The sequence below is a fragment of the Alosa alosa genome, chromosome 12 (genome assembly GCF_017589495.1).
Source record: "Alosa alosa isolate M-15738 ecotype Scorff River chromosome 12, AALO_Geno_1.1, whole genome shotgun sequence".
Classification (NCBI taxonomy): Eukaryota; Metazoa; Chordata; class Actinopteri; order Clupeiformes; family Clupeidae; genus Alosa; species Alosa alosa.
Genome location: NC_063200.1, coordinates 1,311,201 through 1,336,200, shown reverse-complemented (window position 1 = coordinate 1,336,200; position 25,000 = coordinate 1,311,201). Strand labels below are relative to the sequence as shown.

Below are 25,000 nucleotides of genomic sequence, written 5' to 3'. Positions count from 1 at the left end.
ATCATCACACCTACACACACACACACACCTACACACACACACACACACCTACACAGAGCAGGAGGACACACACATAGACACACACACACACACTACACAATAACACTCCACACACAACACACACACACCTACACAAAGAGCACAGAGTAGGAGCATAGACACACACACACACCTACACACACATACACACCTACACACACACACACACCTACACACACACACCTACACACACACCCACACACACAATAATAATAATTCCACAGACACACACACACACACACCCACACACACATAGACAATAATAATAATAACCACCACACACACACAACACACCTACACAGGAGCAGGAGCATAGACACAGAGTAGGAGTTGATAGATTAATAATACACACACACCTACACACACACACACCTACACAGAGCAGGGAGCATAGACACACACACACACACACACACCTACACACACACACACACCTACACAGAGCAGGGAGCATAGACACACACACACACCTACACACACAACGACAAAGAGGAGGGGAGCATAGCACACCTACACACACACAAAATAACAAAAGTAGCATAGACAAAGAGGAGGGAGCATAGACAAAGAGGGAGGGAGTTAGCCAGTAAAGTAAAATAACAATTAATTACATAACACAAATACATAACCATTATGAAATATTAATGCAATGCGCTTTGTGTTTACCTATTTGCTTTGTGGGGGCTGATGTCATGTAACAGAGGCCGCAAAACCTGAAGCAGCTAGATTGTTTATTTTATTGTCTATGGAGTTAGCTGAAGATGGAGAGGAACGTGAGGAGCTTGTATAGGCGAAAATTATCAGTTTTGGCGAAAATTATCAGTTTTAAAAAGCTGCCTGATCAGTGATCACCACCACCACACAGAGAGACAGAGGAGGGACCAACATTTAGCCAATAAATAGTAGCTGTACTGCAAACTGTTTTTCACTGTTGTTAGAGAAAGTATACAATGTCAACATGCACCAACAGCATGTTACATAAAGATGATACTTTTCGGGTCCTCTGTATAAGGATACAACTTGAGCGTAGGCCCTATGCTACTCCATTTACGAGATCCCAAACATGAAATTAAGTGTTTGCACTTAACTGTGTATATTTTGAGGTATGTATCCATGCCAACAATGTTAATATAATGATCAAATGCATTCAGTGACACTCATCTCATAAACTCATAATTCTCTTATTTTCACCGGAAAAAAATTGGCTAGTAGAAATTCTGATTGGCTAGTAAATTTAGAAAGTTACCAGCCACATTTAGATAATTTAGAACCCTGGTGATAGTAACATGCTCCGTGTATTGTAATGCCATCTGTTTCCTCTGATCGCCTCAATGAAAAAGCATTAAAAAGATGTGACAATGAATGAGTGAATGAATGAAACTACAGTGAATTAATATGACAACCGTGAATGAAACAATAAAAACAGGGACTGGCAAAACAGTACCATGTTGGGCTGGATCATCGATGTTGATCGAAGACCAGCTGCTCCGTGTTGATTGTTTGTTCTGTCTTTCTTTGTTGTTGTTTATCGTTGCAGAGACAACAACTTCATCAAGGACTTTCCCCAGCTGGCGGACGGGCTGATGGTGATTCCTCTGCCCGTGGAGGACCAGTGCCGAGGAGTGCTGTCAGAACCACTGCCAAACCTGCAGCTGCTCACAGGTGCGTGAGTGTGTGTGTGTGTGTGTTTGCTTGTGTGTATCTGTGTGTGTGTGTGTCTGTGTTAGTGTGTGTTTGCGTGTGTGTGTGTCTGTGTTAGTGTGTGTTTGCGTGTGTCTCTTTTAGTGTGTGTGTGTGTGTGTGTGTGTTTGCATGTGTGTGTGTGTCCCTTTAGTGTCTGTGTGTGTGTGTGTGTTTGTGTTTGTGTGTGTGTGTTTGTGTGTGTGTGTGTGTGTCTGTGTGTGTGTGTGTGTGTTTGTGTTTGTGTTAGTGTGTGTTTGCGGGTGTGTGCGTGTGTGTGTGTGTGTGCGCGCATTCGTGCATGCGTGTGTATGTGTTTCTCTGTGTGTGTGTGTGTCTGTGGTGCATGCGGGCGTAGGAATGTAGGAATGTTTTTTTGTTTATTACAGTAAACTGTTCTCCAAAACGGTATTGTGAATACCACACCACCTGCAGTCAAGCCCGCTCACACACACACACACACACACACACACACACACACACACTAAACAGACACACACACACACACACACATGCACCATTTTTATGGCTGGTCATTAAATATATATATTTTTAAAATATGTAAAAGTATTCGAAGGCTTGCATCAATATTTAACTCATAATTGCTTTTCAAAGATATCATTGGTTGAAGCAGGCTACAGTAGACCTACTTGCCACATGGGTGGAGAGGTAGAGATGGAGGCGGTGGAAAAAAAGATGGAGCTGAAAGGCGAGAAGTTAAAATAATAAAGACACCCCTCCAGGAAAAAGCCATATATGGGAAATATTTGGAAAGGTTCTTAAAGAAGATGACAGTAATGCAAGTTGTTTTCTGTAGCCTTCTTCTTGCAAAGCCATTTAAAAGTATGACAGCCACAAAAACAAGCGACCAACATACAGTAACTTCGTCACAAAGCACCGCGGTAGAATAAGCCCCTCCCAGCCAAACCGAGTAGAGTGCAAGCAATAGATAGCTATATATCTAGCTATATATACCTGGATCAGCTTTTTTAGACTAGGTACCAGCCAAACCGAGTGAGTGCAAGCAATAGATAGCTATATATCTAGCTATATATACCTGGATCAGCTTTTTTAGACTAGGTACCAGCCAAACCGAGTGAGTGCAAGCAATAGATAGCTATATATCTAGCTATATATACCTGGATCAGCTTTTTAGACTAGGTACCAGCCAAACCGAAGTGAGTGAGTGCTATATAAACCTGGATCAGCTTTTTAGACTAGGTACCAGCCAAACCGAGTAAGATAGATAGCTATATATCTAGCTATATATACCTGGATCAGCTTTTTAGACTAGGTACCAGCCAAACCGAGTAAGTGCAAGCAATAGATAGCTATATATCTAGCTATATATACCTGGATCAGCTTTTTTAGACTAGGTACCAGCCAAACCGAGTGAGTGCAAGCAATAGATAGCTATATATCTAGCTATATATACCTGGATCAGCTTTTTTAGACTAGGTACAAGACCTCCCAGCCAAACCAGACTAGGTACAAACAAACCGAAAGTGAGTGCAAGCAATAGATAGCTATATATCTAGCTATATATACCTGGATCAGCTTTTTTTAGACTAGGTACCAGCCAAACCGAGTGAGTGCAAGCAATAGATAGCTATATATCTAGCTATATATACCTGGATCAGCTTTTTTTAGACTAGGTACAAGACCTCAAGCCAAACCCGGTGAGTGCAAGCAATAGATAGCTATATATCTAGCTATATATACCTGGATCAGCTTTTTTAGACTAGGTACCAGCCTCCCAGCCAAAGTGAGTGCAAGCAATAGATAGCTATATATCTAGCTATATATACCTGGATCAGCTTTTTAGACTAGGTACCAGCCAACCGAAGGAGTGCAAGCAGCTATATATCCTATAACCCAGGTGTGCAAGCAATAGATAGCTATATATCTAGCTATATATACCTGGATCAGCTTTTTTTAGACTTTTCCCAGCCAACCAGCCCCGGAGTGAGTGCGAAGCAATAGATGGCTATATATCTAGGTGGATCCAGCCAAACCAAAAGTGAGTGCAAGCAATAGATAGCTATATATCTAGCTATATATACCTGGATCAGCTTTTTAGACTAGGTACCAGCCAAAACCGAGTAAGTGCAACAATAGATAGCTATATATCTAGCTATATATACCTGGATCAAAGAATAGATAGTAGCTATATAACCTGGAATTTTAGAGTGTAAGCAATAGATAGCTATATATCTAGCTATATATATACCTGGATCAGCTTTTTTAGACTAGGCACCAGCCAAACCGAAAGTGAGTGCAAGCAATAGATAGCTATATATCTAGCTATATATACCTGGATCAGCTTTTTTAGACTAGGTACCAGCCAAACCGAGTGAGTGCGAGCAATAGATAGCTATATATCTAGCTATATATACCTGGATCAGCTTTTTTAGACTAGGTACCAGCCAAACCGGTGAGTGCAAGCAATAGATAGCTATATATCTAGCTATATATACCTGGATCTTTTTAGACTTTTTTAGACTAGGTACCAGCCAAACTAGGTACCAGTGCCAAACCCAATAGATAGCTATATATCTAGCTATATATACCTGGATCAGCTTTTTAGACTAGGCAATGCAAGCAATAGATAGCTATATATCTAGCTATATATACCTGGATCAGCTTTTTTTTAGACTAGGTACCAGCCAAACCGAGAAAGTGCAAGCAATAGATAGCTATATATCTAGCTATATATACCTGGATCAGCTTTTTTAGACTAGGTACCAGCCAAACCGAGTGAGTGCAAGCAATAGATAGCTATATATCTAGCTATATATACCTGGATCAGCTTTTTTTAGGTACCAGCCAGACTGAGTGCAAGCAATAGATAGCTATATATCTAGCTATATATACCTGGATCAGTTTTTTTAGACTAGGTACCAGCCAAAAGCAATAGATAGCTATATATCTAGCTATACTGGATCAGCTTTTTTTAGACCTAGGAGTGCAAGCAATAGATAGCCATATATCCAGCCAAACCTGGAAAGCTTTTGAGGTGCAAGCAATAGATAGCTATATATCTAGCTATATATACCTGGATCAGAGTAAGTTTTTTAGACTAGGTACCAGCCAAACCGAAAGTGAGTGCAAGCAATAGATAGCTATATATCTAGCTATATATACCTGGATCAGCTTTTTTTTAGGACAAGACCTCCCAGCCAAACCGAGTGAGTGCAAGCAATAGATAGCTATATATCTAGCTATATATACCTGGATCAGCTTTTTTAGACTAGGTACCAGCCAAACCGAGTGAGTGCAAGCAATAGATAGCTATATATCTAGCTATATACCTGGACCTGGATCAGCAATAGATAGCTATATTTTTAGACTAGGTACAAGACCTCCCAGCCAAACCGGTGAGTGCAAGCAATAGATAGCTATATATCTAGCTATATATACCTGGATCAGCTTTTTTTTTTTTAGCCAAGGTAAGTGCAAGCAATAGGCTATATATAGCTATATATACCTGGATCAGCTTTTTTTTTAGACTACCAGCCAAACCGAAAGTGAGTGCAAGCAATAGATAGCTATATATCTAGCTATATATACCTGGATCAGCTTTTTAGACTAGGTACCAGCCAAACCGAGTGAGTGCAAGCAATAGATAGCTATATATCTAGCTATATATACCTGGATCAGCTTTTTTAGACTAGGTACCAGCCAAACCGAGTGAGTGCAAGCAATAGATAGCTATATATCTAGCTATATATACCTGGATCAGCTTTTTTTAGACTAGGTACCAATAACCTGGATCAGCCCAGCCAAACCCAGTGAGTGCAAGCAATAGATAGCTATATATCTAGCTATATATACCTGGATCAGCTTTTTTTTAGACTAGGTACAAGACCTCCCAGCCAAACCGAGTGAGTGCAAGCAATAGATAGCTATATATCTAGCTATATATACCTGGATCAGCTTTTTTAGACTAGGTACCAGCCAAACCGAGTGAGTGCAAGCAATAGATAGCTATATATCTAGCTATATATACCTGGATCAGCTTTTTTAGACTAGGTACCAGCCAAACCGAGTGAGTGCAAGCAATAGATAGCTATATATCTAGCTATATATACCTGGATCAGCTTTTTTAGACTAGGGTACCAGCCAAACCGAAAGAGTGCAAGCAATAGATAGCTATATATCTAGCTATATATACCTGGATCAGCTTTTTTTTTTAGACTAGGTACAAGGGGTCCCAGCCAAACCGCCAAAGGTAAGCAATAGATAGCTATATATCTAGCTATATATACCTGGATCAGCTTTTTTTTAGACTAGGTACAAGACCTCCCAGCCAAACCGAGTAAAGTGCAAGCAATAGATAGCTATATATCTAGCTATATATACCTGGATCTAGCTATATATGCAAGCAATAGATAGCTATATATCTAGCTATATATACCTGGATCAGCTTTTTTTAGACCAGGTGCAGAAAGCAATAGATAGCTATATATCTAGCTATATATACCTGATCTTTTTTTAGACTAGGTACAAGACCTCCCAGCCAAACCAGTAACAAGCAATAGATAGCTATATATCTAGCTATATATACCCAGTTTTTTAGACTAGGTACAAACCTCCCAGAAAAGTGCAAGCAATAGATAGCTATATATCTAGCTATATATACCTGGATCAGCTTTTTTAGACTAGGTACCAGCCAAACCGAGTAAGTGCAAGCAATAGATAGCTATATATCTAGCTATATATACCTGGATCAGCTTTTTTAGACTAGGTACAAGACCTCCCAGCCAAACCGAGTGAGTGCAAGCAATAGATAGCTATATATCTAGCTATATATACCTGGATCAGCTTTTTTAGACTAGGTACCAGCCAAACCGAGTAAGTGCAAGCAATAGATAGCTATATATCTAGCTATATATACCTGGATCAGCTTTTTTAGACTAGGTACAAGACCTCCCAGCCAAACCGAGTAAGTGCAAGCAATAGATAGCTATATATCTAGCTATATATACCTGGATCAGCTTTTTTAGACTAGGTACAAGACCTCCCAGCCAAACCGAGTGAGTGCAAGCAATAGATAGCTATATATCTAGCTATATATACCTGGATCAGCTTTTTTAGACTAGGTACAAGACCTCCCAGCCAAACCAGAAAAGTAAGCAATAGATAGCTATATATCTAGCTATATATACCTGGATCAGCTTTTTTTTTTAGACTAGGTACAAGACCAGCCAAACCGAGTAAGTGCAAGCAATAGATAGCTATATATCTAGCTATATATACCTGGATCAGCTTTTTTAGACTAGGTACAAGACCTCCCAGCCAAACCGAGTAAGTGCCAGCTATATATCTAGCAAACTAGGTACAAGACCTCCCAGCCAAACCGAAAAGTGCAAGCAATAGATAGCTATATATCTAGCTATATATACCTGGATCAGCTTTTTTTTAGACTAGGTACAAACCGAGTGGTGCCCAGCCTATAAAAGCCAAACCAAAGCAATAGATAGCTATATATCTAGCTATATATACCTGGATCAGCTTTTTTTTTTTTCCCAGCCAAACTAGGTACAAAGATAGCTATATATCTAGCTATATATACCTGGATCAGCTTTTTAGACTAGGTACAAGACCTCCCAGCCAAACCGAGTAAGTGCAAGCAATAGATAGCTATATATCTAGCTATATATACCTGGATCAGCTTTTTTAGACTAGGTACAAGACCTCCCAGCCAAACCGAGTAAGTGCAAGCAATAGATAGCTATATATCTAGCTATATATACCTGGATCAGCTTTTTTAGACTAGGTACCAGCCAAACCGGTAAGTGCAAGCAATAGATAGCTATATATCTAGCTATATATACCTGGATCAGCTTTTTTTTTTCCCTTTTTAGACTAGGTACAAGACTAGGTAGCTATATAAGACCTGGATCAGCTTTTTTTAGACTAGGTACAAGACCCATTGACAAGTCGCTCAGTAAAATAATGATGATACTTTGCCACCTGCCCATGTTAAACTTTTAGCCTACAGCCGTAAGCAGATAGCTTGACGAGACTCACATTGCTGCTGCTAGTGAGCAGGCGCCTGCAGGAATAATTGTTATGGTACACAGGCTACACAGCCATATCTACCAGTACGTATAGGCCATATAGGTTTGCGCATGCATAAAAGTTACTTTGGTTCGTTGTGTCTGTGACTTTAAACAGTGTATGTGCTTCAGTAAAGCTTTGTGCTTCATTCAGCATTATAAACCAGTTCTTATCTAACGATTTGACCAGCAATGTATCTCTCTTGCCTCCCTTGCTGCCTTCACCACTTCTGTTTTTGAAAGTAAAATGTATGTCCATGACCATGGCCTTGAAATCTTGTCTTAGTGTTTAGGCTACCTTATCCTTTGCTGGTTGCGTGTGTGCTTGCGCTCTTATTCTCAATCTCTCTCCTACGCAAACATTATGTCCTGCATATGTGTAGTTCTACTGCAGAACATTTCGCAAATAAACTAGTTTGTCTTACAGAAATGGCCTACTGTCACACTGCATGGTAGGCTATCACCAAAAGCACACATTTTGTAAATAAGCGGGTCGGATCGCGGGTCGGGTATAATTTTGTCCTAATTAATATTCGCAGTCCGAAATTGCAGTCGGGTCATTAAAATACCGGACGACCACGGGCCGCTTGTGACCAAACCCGCGCAACACTGATACACATGCAGTACACATATACACACACACACACACAGCTCAGTCCCTTGACTAGACAGAAAGTGTGGGAGACTCCAGTCGGTCAGACACAACGAGACACGACGATACACAACGATACACAACAAGACACAACGATACACAACGATACACAACGAGACACAACGAGACACAACGATAAACAACAAAACACCATGAGATACAACGATAAACAACGAGACACAACGAGACACAAGACACAACGATACACAATGATACACAATGAGACACAACGAGACACAACGATAAACAACAAAACACCATGAGATACAACGATAAACAACGAGACACAAGACACAACGATACACAACGAGACACAACGATAAACAACAAAACACCATGAGATACAACGATAAACAACGAGACACAACGAGACACAAGACACAACGATACACAACGATACACAATGAGACACAAAGAAACACGAGACACAATGATAAACAACGATACACACCGATACATCCATACAGCAGAATGCATGTGCCAGTGTGTAGGCCACACTTTAATACGCCACGCTAATCAGCCCATTAGTCCAGCAGGCTGCCAATCTCCGCACCCCGGCGCGTCTTTGGCATGCCACCCATCCGTCCACTCTGCTTTCCCCCCTCCCCTTGAGAGCATCATTCTCTGCCTCTCCTGAGACCCCCTCGCACCCGGCTGCGTGTCCGCCTCACAGCTTCCCTAATGGCTTGTTTTGTCTGCGTGCCCTTTTATGGGCGCGTAGTGCCGTCATGCCTCAGACAGCTGCCTCCCAGTGTTAAAACACTCCAAATTGAATTTGAGCCGTCGCCCTCGCCACACTTCAGAGTGTGTGTGTGTGTGTGTGTGTGTGTGTGTGTGTGTGTGTGAGCCGTCGCTGCCCTCGCCACACTTCAGAGCACTCAGAACAGACATCCTCAATCAAGCGCCGAGCCACCGAGGAGCCAAGGCCAGACACAGAGACCAGTCGCTCCTAATTAAATACTCCCGCTTAATTAATATGCAAATGGACCTGCTGATGAACTTGTTGTCTGTCTGTGTGTGTGTGTGTGTGCGTGTGTATGTGTATGTGTGTGTGCGTGTGTGTGTGCGTGTGTGTGTGTGTGTCTGTGTGTGTTTCTGTGTGTCTGTGTGTGTATGTGTGTGTATTGTGTGTATGTGTGTGTGTTACAGGCGATGCTCAGTTCAATGAAGCGATGGGCTACCCTATGGTCCAGCAGTGGAGAGTGCGCAGTAATCTCTACAAAGTCAAACTCAGTGCCATCACTCTGGCCACAGGTATGTAGGCAATGGACATCTTTACAGTCAAACACACACACACACACAGAAACACAAGCATTCATGTTCACAACAAATGCAACACTGGGCACAGCAGTGGAATGCCATACGTATGTGCCATAAGCAATACAGCATTGTTTTCCATCTATGAATACAATCCTTATATTCCAGAAATAGTTTCCAATGCATTATTTACATGCCAGCCTACATGTGTTAAATATAAAAAAGCTCTAAATAAATATTGGCTTTGCTCTACATTTGGAATAATAGGAAACATACCTCCAGCCTGGCACATCCTTTTTATGCCCTGTGTGTATTGTCCTGTGTGTGTGTGTGGTCTAGGCTTCATAGTGACCTGTGTGTATTGTCCTGTGTGGTGAAGCTTCTCTAAGGTGCTGAATAGTGACCTGTGTATGTGTGTGTGTGTGTGTGTGTAGGCTTCTCTAAGGTGCTGAATAGTGACCTGTGTGTGTGTGTGTGTGTGTGTGTGTGTAGGCTTCTCTAAGGTGCTGAAGAGTGACCTGTGTGTGTGTGTGTGTAGGCTTCTCTAAGGTGCTGAAGAGTGACCTGTGTGTGTGTGTGTGTGTGTGTGTGTGTGTAGGCTTCTCTAAGGTGCTGAAGAGCCTGACGGGAGACAGCATGCGGGACGAGATGCTCTCCTTCATCCAGCAGTACGGAAGCCACTACATGTCCGAGGCTCTCTACGGCTCCGAGCTGGCCTGCACCATCTACTTCCCCAGCAAGCGGGCCCAGCAGCAGCTCTGGCTCCAGTACCAGAAAGGTGAGAGAGAGAGAGAGAATAAAGAAAACATTATTTTGCACACATGGATATTTTTCTCTGAAATCAAGAGCAATGAGCATACATCTGTTCACATAAAATGTCAGGTCAGGTCCGATGTAGAAGATGGGACATTTGCAAATGCCAATCAATCTGAAATATAAAGGAGCATAATAATGCAGTGAATAAGCAGCAGTGCTCCCTCAGAATGGTGTATAAGCAGCAAGGCTTTGAACCGGTTCACGGAACGAAATTGCCTTTGAAGACCAGAAATGACTTTCCATTTTTTATGTTCCGGAACAGAATTGTTTATCTAAAATAATGGTAACCGGTTAATACCGTTATTTTTTTGAGTTCTGTGCAATATGATTTGGTGAGGTTCACTTCCGGTCATTAATTCATCGGAAGAAATGTAATAGGCCTAGAGAAGCTGGCCACCAGCAAAATCGTCAATTTTAGGGTTGAACCGAAAACCGGAAACGTTAAAATGCTGTTTCTGTTCGGAACAAACTAATTGGGGGAAAAATTCTGGTTCAAAGCCCTGATAAGCGGCACTGCGACCCTTAGTGGTGACTGTGTGGCACCAGGGTCCCAAAGGTCATGGCACTAGGGTCCTAAAGGTCATGGCACCAGGGTCCTAAAGGTCATGGCACCAGGGTCCTAAAGGTCATGGCATCAGTCCCCAGCAGGTGGGGGATCCACGTGTCCAGGACACTCATAGCAGAGCAGAGCTGGGGAGGGGGTACTGTAGTCATAGTCATAACCTCTTAGTCATAACCTCAGAATGTATTATGGGATGCATCAGCTATTTGACAGCGAGTAACAGGCATCTACGGCATGGTGGTGCAGATGTGTTTAGTCATCTCGACTGCTAGTGCATTGACGCTAGCAGGTTAGCTTGGTCAAACACAGCGACGCCATTCTGGGTAAATTGGTACTTTGTAACGTAGCTGAACAGAGCAGACAAGAGCAGGGCTCTCAGGTGTCACGCATTGAGCGTGACAGTCACTCATTTCAGTCTTTTGTCACGCTCTCCCGCCACACATTGTATTTCTCACGCAGAAAAACTATTTATATATTTAATATGCTGCGCAGCCTCAAAATGTCTCTGGCGCGCCGCTCTCACTATGGAACCGGCAGGAATCAAGCGCGTCTGTCCTGGAGTTGAGCCTGCCACTTATCAACCAATCAAAAATAACGAGAGGGGCTACACAATAGCCAATCAGAAAATAACTATATTGTATCTGGGTAAGATTTAACGCAACAACCAATGAAAAACGCGTATCCTGGAATTGTTGAACCTGTTACCTACTTCTTCCAAGTTTCGTTCACCTTGGAGCTTCGAGCATCAGTTCATGGTTTCAGCACAGAGTAAGTCATCTTTTAATGTTATTGCATCTGTATTCAAAAATCGGGTAAAAAGCAATTAAGCATCCTCTCATTCACCCTGAGAGGAAAGCCCCCTAAAAGGTCCAGGTTAGTGGATGCTCAGAGGTGGTGAAAAAGGGCCATTATTGAATTGTCAGTGCCATGTGTCAAATCATTTCTTTTGCAAATCTGAGCAATTATAAATCATACTTTTGCCCCATTTTGACTTAGGAGGGCATTGCTCCTACATACTTTAGCCAATAATCAAACGTCTGCTCTCTTTTGGAAAGCTGAGGCACTGTTGGAAAACAATTAGAATAACTGTGTGATGTACTGACACAAAGTTACAAAGGCTAGATTATTCTTTTATTTTTCTACCGGATAACAAGCATCTTTGAACTGACCACATTTCAGCCCTCTAGGTCTTGACTTGATATGACTTGAGTCCTAGCATTAGGTCTTGTCATGCTGTGCAAAAGTAGATCAATATAGAATGACAACATGAGTACTTTAGACCATTATTTGCCAAGGTATGCTCATGCATTTGGTAAAATGCCCTATGAAAACTCCCCATAGGACATTGGGTTATCCAAAATGCATACTGGCAATCAAATGCTTACTGCATATGAACCCCACATAAGCATAATCTTGGCCTCAAATGAAAGGTAATACTCTGAAGTTTCATGCTTGCATTTGGATTGTAGGCTACTTCAGGTTCTGATATGACTACACTAAATATGGAATAATTTCAAAAAATACAAATCTTTACAATTTCTATTTCAATTCAATTGGTGTGTATTAGACGGGCTATATTTCTGCACAACTAATATTGGATCAACTGGTAACTGACCTGGGGCTGGTGTATGCTAGCTGGTGATGCTAGTTATGGCGTGTAAATCCTCACACCCCTAACCTTAAGAACGCTTCTAACCGCTGAGTTGGAAGCCTGGGCTTTAGCTCAGTGGTTAGAGCTGCCTTGACTCCATGCCAGTGTGTGTTGACGTGGCGGGGGGGTGATTGTCGACGGGGAATGTCACTCTTGCCTGTCCTCAAAACTTGAAAGCCCTGCAAGAGCCTCCATGGTACGTCCAGGCAAATGGGAGTTGTTGAGTTGAAAATGACCTTCAATGGGGAATAATGGATTCCACTGCCGCAGATGCGAAACTGTGCTGTTTGCATACCAAGACGACCCAGTTTGACAACAGAGCCGTGCCCCTGCGGTGTGTGTGTGTGTGTGTGTATGTGTGTGTGTGTGTGTATGTGTATGTGTGTGTGTGTCCCAGGTACTACACTTGCACCACACTGTTCAGCGTGATTATGTAAGATAAATTGCCCCACTGTGTGCAGCGTTGCACAACCAGAAACAGGAATGCAAAGCATATTGACAGCAAGTGTGTGCGCAAGTACAAATGTTCTTTTCAGACACACACACACACACATTGTTTGAAAACATTGCCAAGAGCACTAAATGTTTCAATAAGAAAACACACACCTTTCTGTCACTGGTGTGTTTATTTGATATTGACTGCCTGGGGGCTATTTTTCAACACTGCTCACCTCTCTCACACACACACACCCTAATGGTCCATGTTACACAGATCGTATTACCTTGTACGCATTAATCTTCTTTGCAGCTTAGGAAACATATTATTTGGTGCTGAAATATATTAGGCAGTGCAACTTGCCTTGCAGGACTGTTTCTTCATTCTGTCCCACAACAGCATCCCTAGAGCAGCTGCTGGATCTAATAGAACACACACACACACACACCGTCATATCAGTTAGGCCTGAACAAATACTGCATGAGCAAGGTAATAACTATTTCTACTTTCCTCACTTGAACTTTTGATGGATAACAGTGCTTAAATTCGCCATCTCCATTTACAAACTCCAAACACGAAGTTACAATATAGCTACTGAAAAGACAAGAGAAATGTAATTCTGATTTTCGCCTCCCTGTGAAATTGACTTCAGAAGACGTGCTCCTTACATCTCTGCTGTGCTGGCCCTGGTCTGTCTATCCTTTACATCTGCCTGACAACAGGACTCCATCTGTTCCTCAGGTGACTAGGAGGACTGTTCACTTCGCTCACTACAGCACAACTCACAGGGAGAGAGTGCAATTTAAAGACATGATTCATTTTTTGGAAGAGTGCAATTTAAAGACATGATTCATTTTTTGGAAGAGTGCAATTTAAAGACATGATTCATTTTTAGAGATCACTCACAGGGGGAGTGCAATTTAAAGACATGGTTCTTTTTTAGAGATCACTCACAGGTTGCTTCTGCGCATGAAGGGGAAGACTAAAACCTGAGGGTAGAAGAGCACTCACACCACTTTGGAAACCACAATATTGAAGTCTTTTATTAATGTTGGATTTATTGCACGCAACTGATTAACATTACAGATATGAACGTTTTGAGTGTTGAGACTTCACAGAGCAACACCAACGACAGTACCACGTCCACTCATGAACGTGACGTGACATGCGCCCATGCGAGCGGTCACTTGGCCATATTGCACATCTCTCTCTCCCTCTCTAAACTCAGCTCAGTCTACAGATCACAACAGATCAGCAATATGCTGTTTATTGATTCTGAGCGCAGAGCAAATGGGCCATCTGACGATGTGCACAGCTGCACGAGCGTCTACAGATAGAATGCCATTTAGAGTTCTTAAAGTTGCCATGGTCGCAGGCACGCCCTCTAATCTCAGCCGCGGGTAAACAGTACTCTTGCAGCAGCACATGTTGTGCCTTTAAAGACATATTATGAGTAGATGTGTATATCGTTAAGATTTATATTTGGATGTGCTGATACTTTGTTAAATACAGAATTCTTTAACGTAGCAAATCATTCTTGGGTCTGTAAAACCCAAACATCTCTGCTGTACGTCCATGTTGAGATGGGAGCTTGTTACGGACCCATCTGTATGAGTGGGCGCAATGTTTACCTGTGAGAGATAGTTTCACTGCTGTTTTTCTGCAGCGTGCCTGACTCTACACACCTCCACCTCCACGTCCACCTCCACCTGCACCCCATCATCCCTCCGCCCGAGCACACATGTACACTATGACCGGTGAAACCGGCTCTCACACACGGGATTGGGGAAGGTGGACAGAGTAGAACACACACGACGTGTCAGGTGATATGACACCTAAACGTGGCGCCAGTGCCCTGATGGTGGCCCAACAGCACCAGCGTCTGGCCGGATAAGGGCCGAACCAGAACCAGGCCCGGGCCAGAGTCACTATAAACACAGTAAACAAGTAAGATTCAATACACTTCAATCAAGGCAATAAACGCTTGTTTTGTCTGACAAGGCGTTTGTTCTTGTTATGGTAGAGCATTTCCAGTGTTTTCTGTTTTCTTTTGGTCATTGTTGTGAGGTGAGCATTTCCCAAGATCGTTTTGGTCATTTTAAGTCATATTTCTAACAAAGCAGCAGAATTGAACTTCATAAAACAGGTCAAGGAGCACTACAAGGACAAAACATCTAGAAACAATCAAAAATGCTCTGTAATAAGCAGAGATAACTTGTCAGACTTATCCTTGATTTAAATGTGTTTCGTCTTGCTTAGATTTACATCTCCTGCAGCGTAGGGTGAAAGATGACTGAGGATGATGCCGTGACAGAAGGCTATGCCTCCGTACAGGAAGGACAGATCCTATCAAATTGGCATAAACAGTAAAATCCACCATTCAAAAAACCCAACGCCAGTCTCGTGTGATTCATCACAAAGAAACAAGGACACTTAAAAACATCGATGCTTTGTTTTCTTGTTTAGATCAGATATAACAACATAAGCCTGGAGCCTGCCTGGTCACCGTCCCAGTGATGATTATTTACTTGTAATCCTGTCTTAGATGATCTGGATGCAGTGTGTGTGTGTGTGAGAGAGTGTCTTACATGATCTGAATGCAGTGTGTGTGTGTGTGTGTGTATGTCTTACATGATCCGAATGCAGTGTGTGTGTGTGTGTCTTACATAATCTGAATGCAGTGTGTGTGTGTGTGTCTTACATGATCTGAATGCAGTGTGTGTGTGTGTGTGTGTGTGTGTGTCTTACATGATCTGAATGCAGTGTGTGTGTGTGTGTGTGTGTGTGTTGTACATGATCTGAATGCAGTGTGTGTGTAGTGTGTGTGTTTTACATGATCTGAATGCAGTAACACAGTTGGCATGCTCAACACAACAACACACAAACAAACAATAAATAAACAGAAAATACAAAATAACAACATTCTGGTTTTAAACCCTTCGGTAACTAAACATTTTTCCAAATTCTTCAAAAAGAGTACTAAAACATAACTAAATGTTTTTGTTTTTTAAAAAAGCGATAAGATTCACAGTTTGATGAAAGTAACACCATTTTAGTGTTCCACAGAGCGTTTTATTGTTTGTGGTCCCCCCAGCATAGATCATCAATGCTACATGGTATGAACATATAAACTAATGATTCATTTCCGTGAATGTCTTGCCATTTTGATGACGTCAGGCTTCTTAAGGGAGCCAAGTTTCTCTTCCGATCAAGCAAGCAAGCCATTCATGTAGACGCAGTGTGACGGAGCAGGGGACACAGAACATCGCTGGCACAGGGGACATGGTGTAGTGGGCTGTGCTGCATTGTACAACAGACACGTTTCAGATGACAAGGTCAATCCTTAAGGTATAGAGATATTGACCTACCTGACACATTAACTGACACACACACACACACACACAGTTATTTTGTAAATGTCAGACTCCTCATTCTCTACTGGTCTCTCAGTGAGAAAGTCACGTCACTGAGACATTAAAGCAGCATTCTCACAATTTCACATTGATTGACAAGCGCTCTCTCTCTCTCTCTCTCACACACACACACACACACACACACACACACACACACACACACACACACACACACACACAACACTGTCCAATTATTGCCTTCCGTTGTGCTGTGGCCTTCTGGGAGGCCGTTAAGGGAGGCGGCTTGGGGCAGCAGACGCTCCTGGCGTTCGTGACTGTTCCCTGGAGCGTGTGATCTGAGCCGGGCCGAAGCCATCTGACCGGGGCCCAGTGTGATTGTAATAAAGGCTGTCTGTCGCCCGATCTCTTGCGCTTCCCCTGACAACAGGAGCTGGCCTCAGAGAGGATCGGTCAGTCAGTCGCAGTTTAGATCGTAGCAGAGGAGCGGTCAGTCAGTCGCAGTTTAGATCGTAGCAGAGGAAAGATTAAAGTGGCGAATAATAAGAACACAAATCTTTATCCACCACATCCCCAAACGCCCCCACCCCTTGCACTCAAATCACCCCCCCCACCCAACACACACACACACACACAACCCCTCCTGGCTGAGTTTTAGCAGATGTAAGAGTGCAGTCTTCTCTATAAGAATGTGTCCACCTGCAGCAGGTGTAGGAGTTGGGTCTGGGGCAAGTTCACGTGTCCACCTTTAGCAGGTGGAGGAGTGGTGTGGGAGTCCACCTTTAGCAGGTGGAGGAGCGCCGTCTCTGCAGGTAAGTGTACACCTTGACGCAGTGGTCCCAGCAGTCCAGCACGAGCAGCTGCCCCTTCTGCGTGACGGCCACGCCCACAGGGCAGGTGAGGCCCTCCTGGATGAGCACATTGTAGCCGCCCTCCCTGGGGAACTGCAGGATCTCGCGCCGGCCGCTGTCCGTCACGATCAGGTCTCCGTTGGCGTCCACGCACATGCCGGTGATGCAGCGGAAGTCCTCCGTCTCGGAGAAGAAGTGGCTGAGCTGCCGGCCCAGCTGACCGTCCGTGCCGACCGAGCCGATGGAGAAGCCGCCCTCCAGGTGGTGCTCGTTGTGGCGGTTCTCGATGTTCAGGCCGAGGCCCTGCGTGAAGTACACCGTCCCTGTGGGGTCGCACGTCACGAACTTGGGCCGCACCGCCGAGCACAGCCGGTTGTAGTTGACCACGCCCACGTTGCGGTCCACCGCCAGGCACCAGAGCTTGCCGCCCTCCACGTCGGACACCACGAACTGACCGGAGGGCATGGCAGCGATGCCCCACGGCTTGATCAGCTGGTTCTTGTGGCAGGCCACGCAGTGCCCGTCGGTGGTGTAGACCTTGACGGAGTTGTCGTAGTTGTCGGTGACGCCGATGAGGCCCTGCTGGGTGATGGCGATGGACAGTGGGATGAGGTTGGGCAGGTCGGCGCCCAGGAAGCTCAGCACGAAGTTGTCGATGCTGCTGGGGTTGCGGCGGATCTCGCGCTGGAAGCCCTTGCGGTTGAAGATCTGGATGCGGTAGTTTCCGCGGTCAGCCACCAGGACCTCGCCCTGCGGCGTGACGCACACGCTGACCGGCAGGTTGAACATGCCCGGCAGGTTGCCCTTGCACCCCATCTTCTTCACGAACTGGCAGAGCTGCGTGCCCGAGGAGGACGAAGATGACCCTGTGGCACCGCCGGACGCCCCGCCGTCCACCGACTTGGACTTGTAGCTCCCGGGGGACGCGCACGCCGCCTCCTCCGCAGCCGCCATCATGTCGATGTCGCGGTAGAGGTCGAGCGGCGCCGAGGCGGCCGTTGCCGCAGCGACCAGCTCCTGCCCGTCCTCCTCGTCCATGTTGACGGTGCACGGCTTGGTGGTCAGCTGACACACGTCCAGCGGCTTCGCGTGCTCCATCTTGACCAGCTCGGGGTCCTGCAGCTTGAGCAGCAGCGGCAGGCTGGCTTTGAGCTCGGGCTCGTCCTCGTCGTCCCCTCCTCCTCCGCTCGCGCCCGCACAGCCGCCGTCCTCCAGCAGGGCGATGTCCGACTGCTTGATGCGCGTGGTCAGGTAGTCGCAGCGCGACACCACCTGCACTTCGGCGATGTTCAGCAGGTACGTCTGCTCCTCCAGGCTCTGTGCGTTCAGCTTCTCCACCTCGGCCATGGAGGCGGCGAAGGCTCGTCTGGACCGGCCCAACTCCTCCTGCAGACGCAGCTCTGCGCGCGCGTACTCCTGCTGGACCGCCTTGTACTTCAACCGCAGCGACTTGGCCACGCTGTCGATGGCCGCCTTCTTCTTCTGAATGCCAGCCATGGTGTCGCGGAGCGCTGCTAGCCGGCCGCCCAGCTCCTTGCGGTGTTGCTCGGCGGCGGCGCGGATGCTCTGGACGGAGTGACCCTGCTGCTGATGTCCCTCGGACTTGCACGAGTCGCACAGCACCAGGCCGCAGTCTCGGCAGTACTGCCGCGGCAGCCTGTTGCGGCACGCCTTGCACATGAGCAGGACGCTGGGTCCGCCGCAGGACGCGGCGCAGTCGATGATCTTCAGCACGGTCAGGTTGTCGGCCAGCTGCGAGATGCTACTCATGCGCGACACCTTGCTGCAGAAGGGGCAGCGCACTCCGTTGATGGTGCTGGCCAGCAGCTTCTCCAGGCACTGACGGCACACCGTGTGGCCACACTGCAGCAGCTTGGCCCGCAGCTGCTCCTGGTCGTACGTCTCCAGGCAGATAGGACACTCCAGCACCTCCCGCAACAGGTCTGGGTCCAGCGGAACCGCTACGGCCATGCTGCGTTCCACTGGCGCCGAGGGAGCCTAGCAACAGACAAAACAATCAGCTCAACCCCAGTCAGTTGCAGTACACACAAGAGTAATGTTACTCCTGTCAGTGTTACAATTGAACACATGGCAGGAGTAACATTAGTCCTGTCTGTTCTAGGCCATGTAAATAGAATTTTAAATGCATGTATTAACACCTTAGTGAAACTTCAGTAAGTGTAGGTGTGTGCAAGCGATTATGCAGGCATATCTTGCATAAGTGCTACACAGAGCAGTTTATGATCTGTTTGCAAAGTGAGATGATTGGAGGGGTGAAAACGTCGCACATAAACATGGATACTATTTAAACAGACAATGACAGCGCACATTCCGATGTGACTCCTCGCATGGGAATGGGACACACTTGGCAAGAGGCAGCGACAGTTTAGACAGGCTGTGACTAAAGAAAACTTCGACTAACTGACGTGTAACGTTTTACGTTAACACGGAGTCACCAATGAATTCGAGTCACGATGATGACAAGCTATCTTGGTGTCAGCACAACCTACACAGCCCACAGCAACTGCACCGTATCATCTCTACTTCAATATTGTATTGGTGCCGTTGAAAACACAAATGGCACAATGACTCAAGTCATCTTCATCACCACAGCATTCCTGAGTAATGTTTTGCTAGCTACATTAGCTAGCCACCAAGTAGCCTGGGTGTCGATTACAATAACACGTCGGACGAGTTTGTCCTTATCATTGCACTAATGTATAATGGTAGCCACCTGGACTTATTGCCAATTCAGAATAGTGAGTGGAGGAACAAATTAGTGGCACGATCATGTAGCCTGATCGTGCTAACACAACATTGCAAAGACGTTAGCTGGTGGCTAGCGCTAGCAAATTATTCTCAGGCCTCTCCCACAGTATTTCAGTATGTATTTGCATCATTGTAGTCATAAAAGCCACCAGTAGACCCACATTAAGTTAAATCTGCCATAGCCTGGTATGCATCAGTGTTCGTTGCTTCAACGATGAAGCAGTTGTTTTGCAGCTTACCTTGGCTTCAATGTCAGGTCTGGTGAAACGTAGCTAGCTAACGCAGCAGGGCGTTCTGCGGTGGGTGTGCTTGCGAGACTGCGGTGTTGACGTAGCCGAGTGGTTCACAGATGCCCCCTCCCACCCCCGTTTTCATTGGCGCAGTGCCTTGCAGCTGGACGAGAATATATCATCTGATTGGTAGGATTACAAGTCGGTCTTTTTAGAACTGCATTGGGAAATCGAGTTCTTGTCAGTCTCAGATGTTTTGGTTTGTTTCTTTTGTTTTTTTCCATCACAGTTACATCCACAACTTTAGTGCAGAAAAAAAAAGTAATACGTTACTGATGCTTTTTGATACATCGATTAATTCATTAAACTTTTCAGTGCCAGGTTTTGTGGTGCAATGTTGAAGGGTATATGTATAAGTTATAAGTTATAATAACACTGTGCAAATAAGGGTTAAAAAGACGCATTTCTTTATCTGTTTTCAGCTGGACAATTACAGTGAGTGTAAAATAATACCGACTCTGACTAGTGAGAAGGGGGGCGTTGCCGGTGCAGAGATGAATATGCTTAACAGTCACTAGATGGCAGCAAAGGTCTATCTCAGGTTATTTTCCAACAAATACGGCTGTATGTGAAACCAACATACCGGTACTGTAGGCTACTTCGGAACAACTATGGTGTAAACAAAAATGAACTATTGTCATAGGTGGTAGCCATGCCAGTCTCTAGGTATGGTGAAGGGTATGTGATGATGTGGGGCTATTTTAATTCCAAAGGCCAAGGGAACTTTATCAGGATGCATAGTATCTGGATCCATGAAATAAGTGGCCTTTAAAAATAAAAATCTGCCTGCCTCTATGGGAATTTAACATAGGGGTGCCAATACTTATGACCCCTGTATTTTAAGGAAGATTTATTTATTTATGATACATTATTCATTCACAAAGAAAATTGGTGTCCATAAAAGTTGGATATTTCCTCATTATTTTACTTAAGGCAATAAGATTATTTTCCAAAAGATGATTTTATATTCCTCTTTTTAGTCAACTTTAGCAGAGGTGCCAATACTGTTGGAGGGTACACCATTATTGAAAGCCTATTGTAGCTCACTTCATAGAAAATACACTTGTACACATGTATTTGGACAATCTTTTTTCCAAATGTAGTGGAGTAAAAAGTAAGATATTTGGCCTAGAAATGTACTGGAGTAAAAGTAAAAAGTTTAACAAAATTGAGATACTCAAGTAAAGTACAGATACATGAAAAAGCGACTCAAGTACAGTACAGAAGAACAGTAATTACAGTGGATGGAATCCACTATCTTGAAATCTCCTGGCTTCTTCTTCTTATTATAACCTTTTCTTTTTACCCTTTTCAAGAAATGCGACTCTAACCGCTTAACGTACAGACATGTTGAAATAACCGTTCTGAAGGTCTGGAGTGGGGCAAGAGAGTTATTATTTCAGATTTTTTATAAAGTTTATACTTTTTGAGAAATAGGGGATTAAAAATGTTAAAAAGCTCAATTTTCCCCCTTAGACTTCAAAGGCTGTGATGTCATAATGGCCTAAAGGCAGCTGCGCTTGTTAAGCTCCCAGAGTCCCGGGCTTATTAGAACACTGACACAGGTGTCACCTGTGAAATCAACTGTCTCAGCTTCTAATGCATACAATCTGGTGCTCCCTAAAACTACACATCCTGTTTAAGTGTTTCCCGTGTGTCAAAATAAAAGTCACAGCTCATGCTTTGCGCATTATATCTCCAGAACGGTTTGACGCATGTGCTTCAAATTTGGTACAAGTGTTTGTATGACTCAAAGATGAAGTGAGTTGATGTTGGAGGTCAAAGGTCAATGGTCAAGTAATGAACACTCTGAGTGCGATATCTCAAGAATGCCTTGACATACATGCCTGAAATTTGGTATGAGTATTTGTATGGATTCAAAGATGAAGTGAATAGATGTTGGAGGTCAAAGCTTGAGTGTTATATCTCAAGAACGCCTTGACACACAAGGTCTTTTGGTACGAGGGTTTGTATGAACTCAAAGATTAAGTGATTTAATGTTTTTTTTTCAGGAATTTCCCACCAACATTAAGCCAGCAGCTTTCCATCCACTATTGTAATTCCTCTGGCATTACATTCTAGTTGAGTAAATGTACTCAAGTAATGGCCACCACTGGGCTCCTGCTCTAGCTCTGTAGGCAGGGTTCTACATTGGGTTCTAAATTAACTTCCTGGGTTCCTGCTCTAACTCTGTAGGCAGGGTTCTACATTGGGTTCTAAATTAACTTCCTGGGTTCCTGCTCTAGCTCTGTAGGCAGGGTTCTAAATTAACTTCCTGGGATCCTGCTCTAGCTCTATAGGCAGGGTTCTAAATTGGGTTCTAAATTAACTTCCTGGGTTCCTGCTCTAGCTCTGTAGGCAGGGTTCTACATTGGGTTCTAAATTAACTTCCTGGGTTCCTGCTCTAGCTCTGTAGGCAGGGTTCTAAATTGGGTTCTAAATGAACTTCCTGGGCTCCTGCTCTAGCTCTATAGGCAGGGTTCTAAATTGGGTTCTAAATTAACTTCCTGGGCTCCTGCTCTAGCTCTATAGGCAGGGTTCTAAATTGGGTTCTAAATTAACTTCCTGGGCTCCTGCTCTAGCTCTATAGGCAGGGTTCTAAATTAATCAATCAAAGGCGCTTGCAATGACTGAGGCAGGGACTGAGCCTGTGATTCTCTGTGCAAAGTAAGGTAAGGTGCTCTGTGTGAGTGAGTGTCACAGTGCAATGGTGATAGTGGTCATGGTGATAGTGCAAATGAGTAAGTCCAACAGTGCAACAATGCAGAAATAAAGTAAAGTAAAGTCTATATATTTAAATATTTAAAGAAAAGGTGTGGGTTATGCATATGTGCTAATGTGCTAATATAGCACGCAAACAGTGAGGCAGAAAGACAGTGGTAAAAGTGGCTAGTGGACAGACAGTATCCAAACATGGAGGGGGTGAAGAGGCAGACAGACTATGCAGAGAAGTCTATCTCTCCTCTTCCCTTAAGTGAAGCTCTATAGGCAGGGTTCTAAATTAACTTCCTGGGATCCTGCTCTAGCTCTATAGGCAGGGTTCTACATTGGGTTCTAAATTAACTTCCTGGGATCCTGCTCTAGCTCTATAGGCAGGGTTCTACATTAACTTCCTGGGATCCTGCTCTAGCTCTATAGGCAGGGTTCTAAATTAACTTCCTGGGATCCTGCTCTAGCTCTGTAGGCAGGGTTCTACGTGGGTTCTAAATTAACTTCCTGGGATCCTGCTCTGGCTCTGTAGGCAGGGTTCTACGTGGAGTTCTAAATTAACTTCCTGGGATCCTGCTCTAGCTCTATAGGCAGGGTTCTAAATTAACTTCCTGGGATCCTGCTCTAGCTCTGTAGGCATGGTTCTACATTGGGTTCTAAATTAACTTCCTGGGATCCTGCTCTAGCTCTATAGGCAGGGTTCTAAATTAACTTCCTGGGATCCTGCTCTAGCTCTATAGGCAGGGTTCTAAATTAACTTCCTGGGATCCTGCTCTAGCTCTGTAGGCAGGGTTCTACATTGGGTTCTAAATTAACTTCCTGGGATCCTGCTCTAGCTCTATAGGCAGGGTTCTAAATTAACTTGGTCAATGTGGCTGGTAACTTTCTAAATTTACCAGCCAATCAGAATTTCCACTAGCCAAATGTTTTTTTTGCCTTCATGATTTCATTTTATATATAGTTTCTTATATTAAAAAGAAGATATTAATTATCATCAACAATGACAAGCCAGCTGGAACCTGCCACTCACTTTCTCTCCCTGTCGTGTGCAAAGTATCATCTTTATGTAAAATGCTGTTGGTTCATGTTGACATTGTAAACTTTCTAACAAGAGTGAAAAACAGTTTGCAGTAAAGCTACTATTTATTGGCTAAATGTTGGTCCCTCCTCTGTCTCTTGGTGCCCTACGCACAGTGCATGATGTGTGTGGGGGTAGCGGCAGCACTGATCAGGCAGCTTTTTAAACTGAAACTTTTCGCCTACAAGCTCCTCACATTCATCTCCATCTTTAGATAACTCCATAGACAATAAAATAAACAATCTTGAGGTTTCAGTTACATGACATCAGCCCCCCACAAAGGAAATAGGTAAACACAATGCGTTAACGCAATTAATTGCGTTAATATTTTGTAACGTGTTATGTATTTCAAAATTAATCGCTGTGATTAATGCGTTAATTTTGACAGCCCTACTTTTTATTTTACTTTACTAGCTAACTCCCTCCTCTTTGTCTATGCTCCCTGCTCTGTGTGTGTGTGTGTGTGTGTGTGTGTAGGTGTGTGTGTGTAGGTGTGTGTGTGTGTAGGTGTGTGTGTGTGTGTGTAGGTGTGTGTGTGTAGGTGTGTGTGTGTGTGTAGGTGTGTGTGTGTAGGTGTGTGTGTGTGTGTGTGTGTGTGTGTGTGTGTAGGTGTGTGTGTGTGTGTGTAGGGTGTGTGTGTGTAGGTGTGTGTGTAGGTGTGTGTGTGTGTAGTGTGTGTGTGTAGGTGTGTGTAGGGTGTGTGTGTGTAGGTGTGTGTGTGTAGGTGTGTGTGTGTGTGTAGGTGTGTGTGTAGGTGTGTGTGTGTAGGTGTGTGTG

The 25,000-nt window shown here is 44.3% G+C and overlaps 2 protein-coding genes across 2 annotated transcripts in view; one reads left to right on the top strand and one right to left on the bottom strand.

Annotated features, from left to right (window-relative positions):
* Positions 1–25,000, top strand: part of LOC125304310 (astrotactin-2-like) — a 530,850-nt gene that overhangs the window by 386,162 nt on the left and 119,688 nt on the right. The window contains 4 exon segments of the mRNA XM_048258462.1: positions 1,577–1,701; positions 9,583–9,687; positions 10,289–10,468; positions 15,364–15,372. Of these exon segments, the coding sequence (XP_048114419.1) occupies positions 1,577–1,701; positions 9,583–9,687; positions 10,289–10,468; positions 15,364–15,372 (419 nt within the window).
* On the bottom strand, positions 17,137–20,501 carry trim32 (tripartite motif containing 32). Its single transcript, XM_048258461.1, has 2 exons — positions 20,386–20,501; positions 17,137–19,375 (listed from the first exon to the last, which is right to left on the bottom strand). Exon 2 carries the CDS (start codon positions 19,346–19,348, stop codon positions 17,309–17,311), a length of 2,040 nt encoding a protein of 679 aa, XP_048114418.1. The 5' UTR covers positions 19,349–19,375; positions 20,386–20,501; the 3' UTR covers positions 17,137–17,308.

Bases quoted from the DNA above. Each gene is read 5' to 3' on its own strand.
- trim32 (XM_048258461.1), bottom strand. From the start codon at position 19,348: ATGGCCGTAGCGGTTCCGCTGGACCCAGACCTGTTGCGGGAGGTGCTG.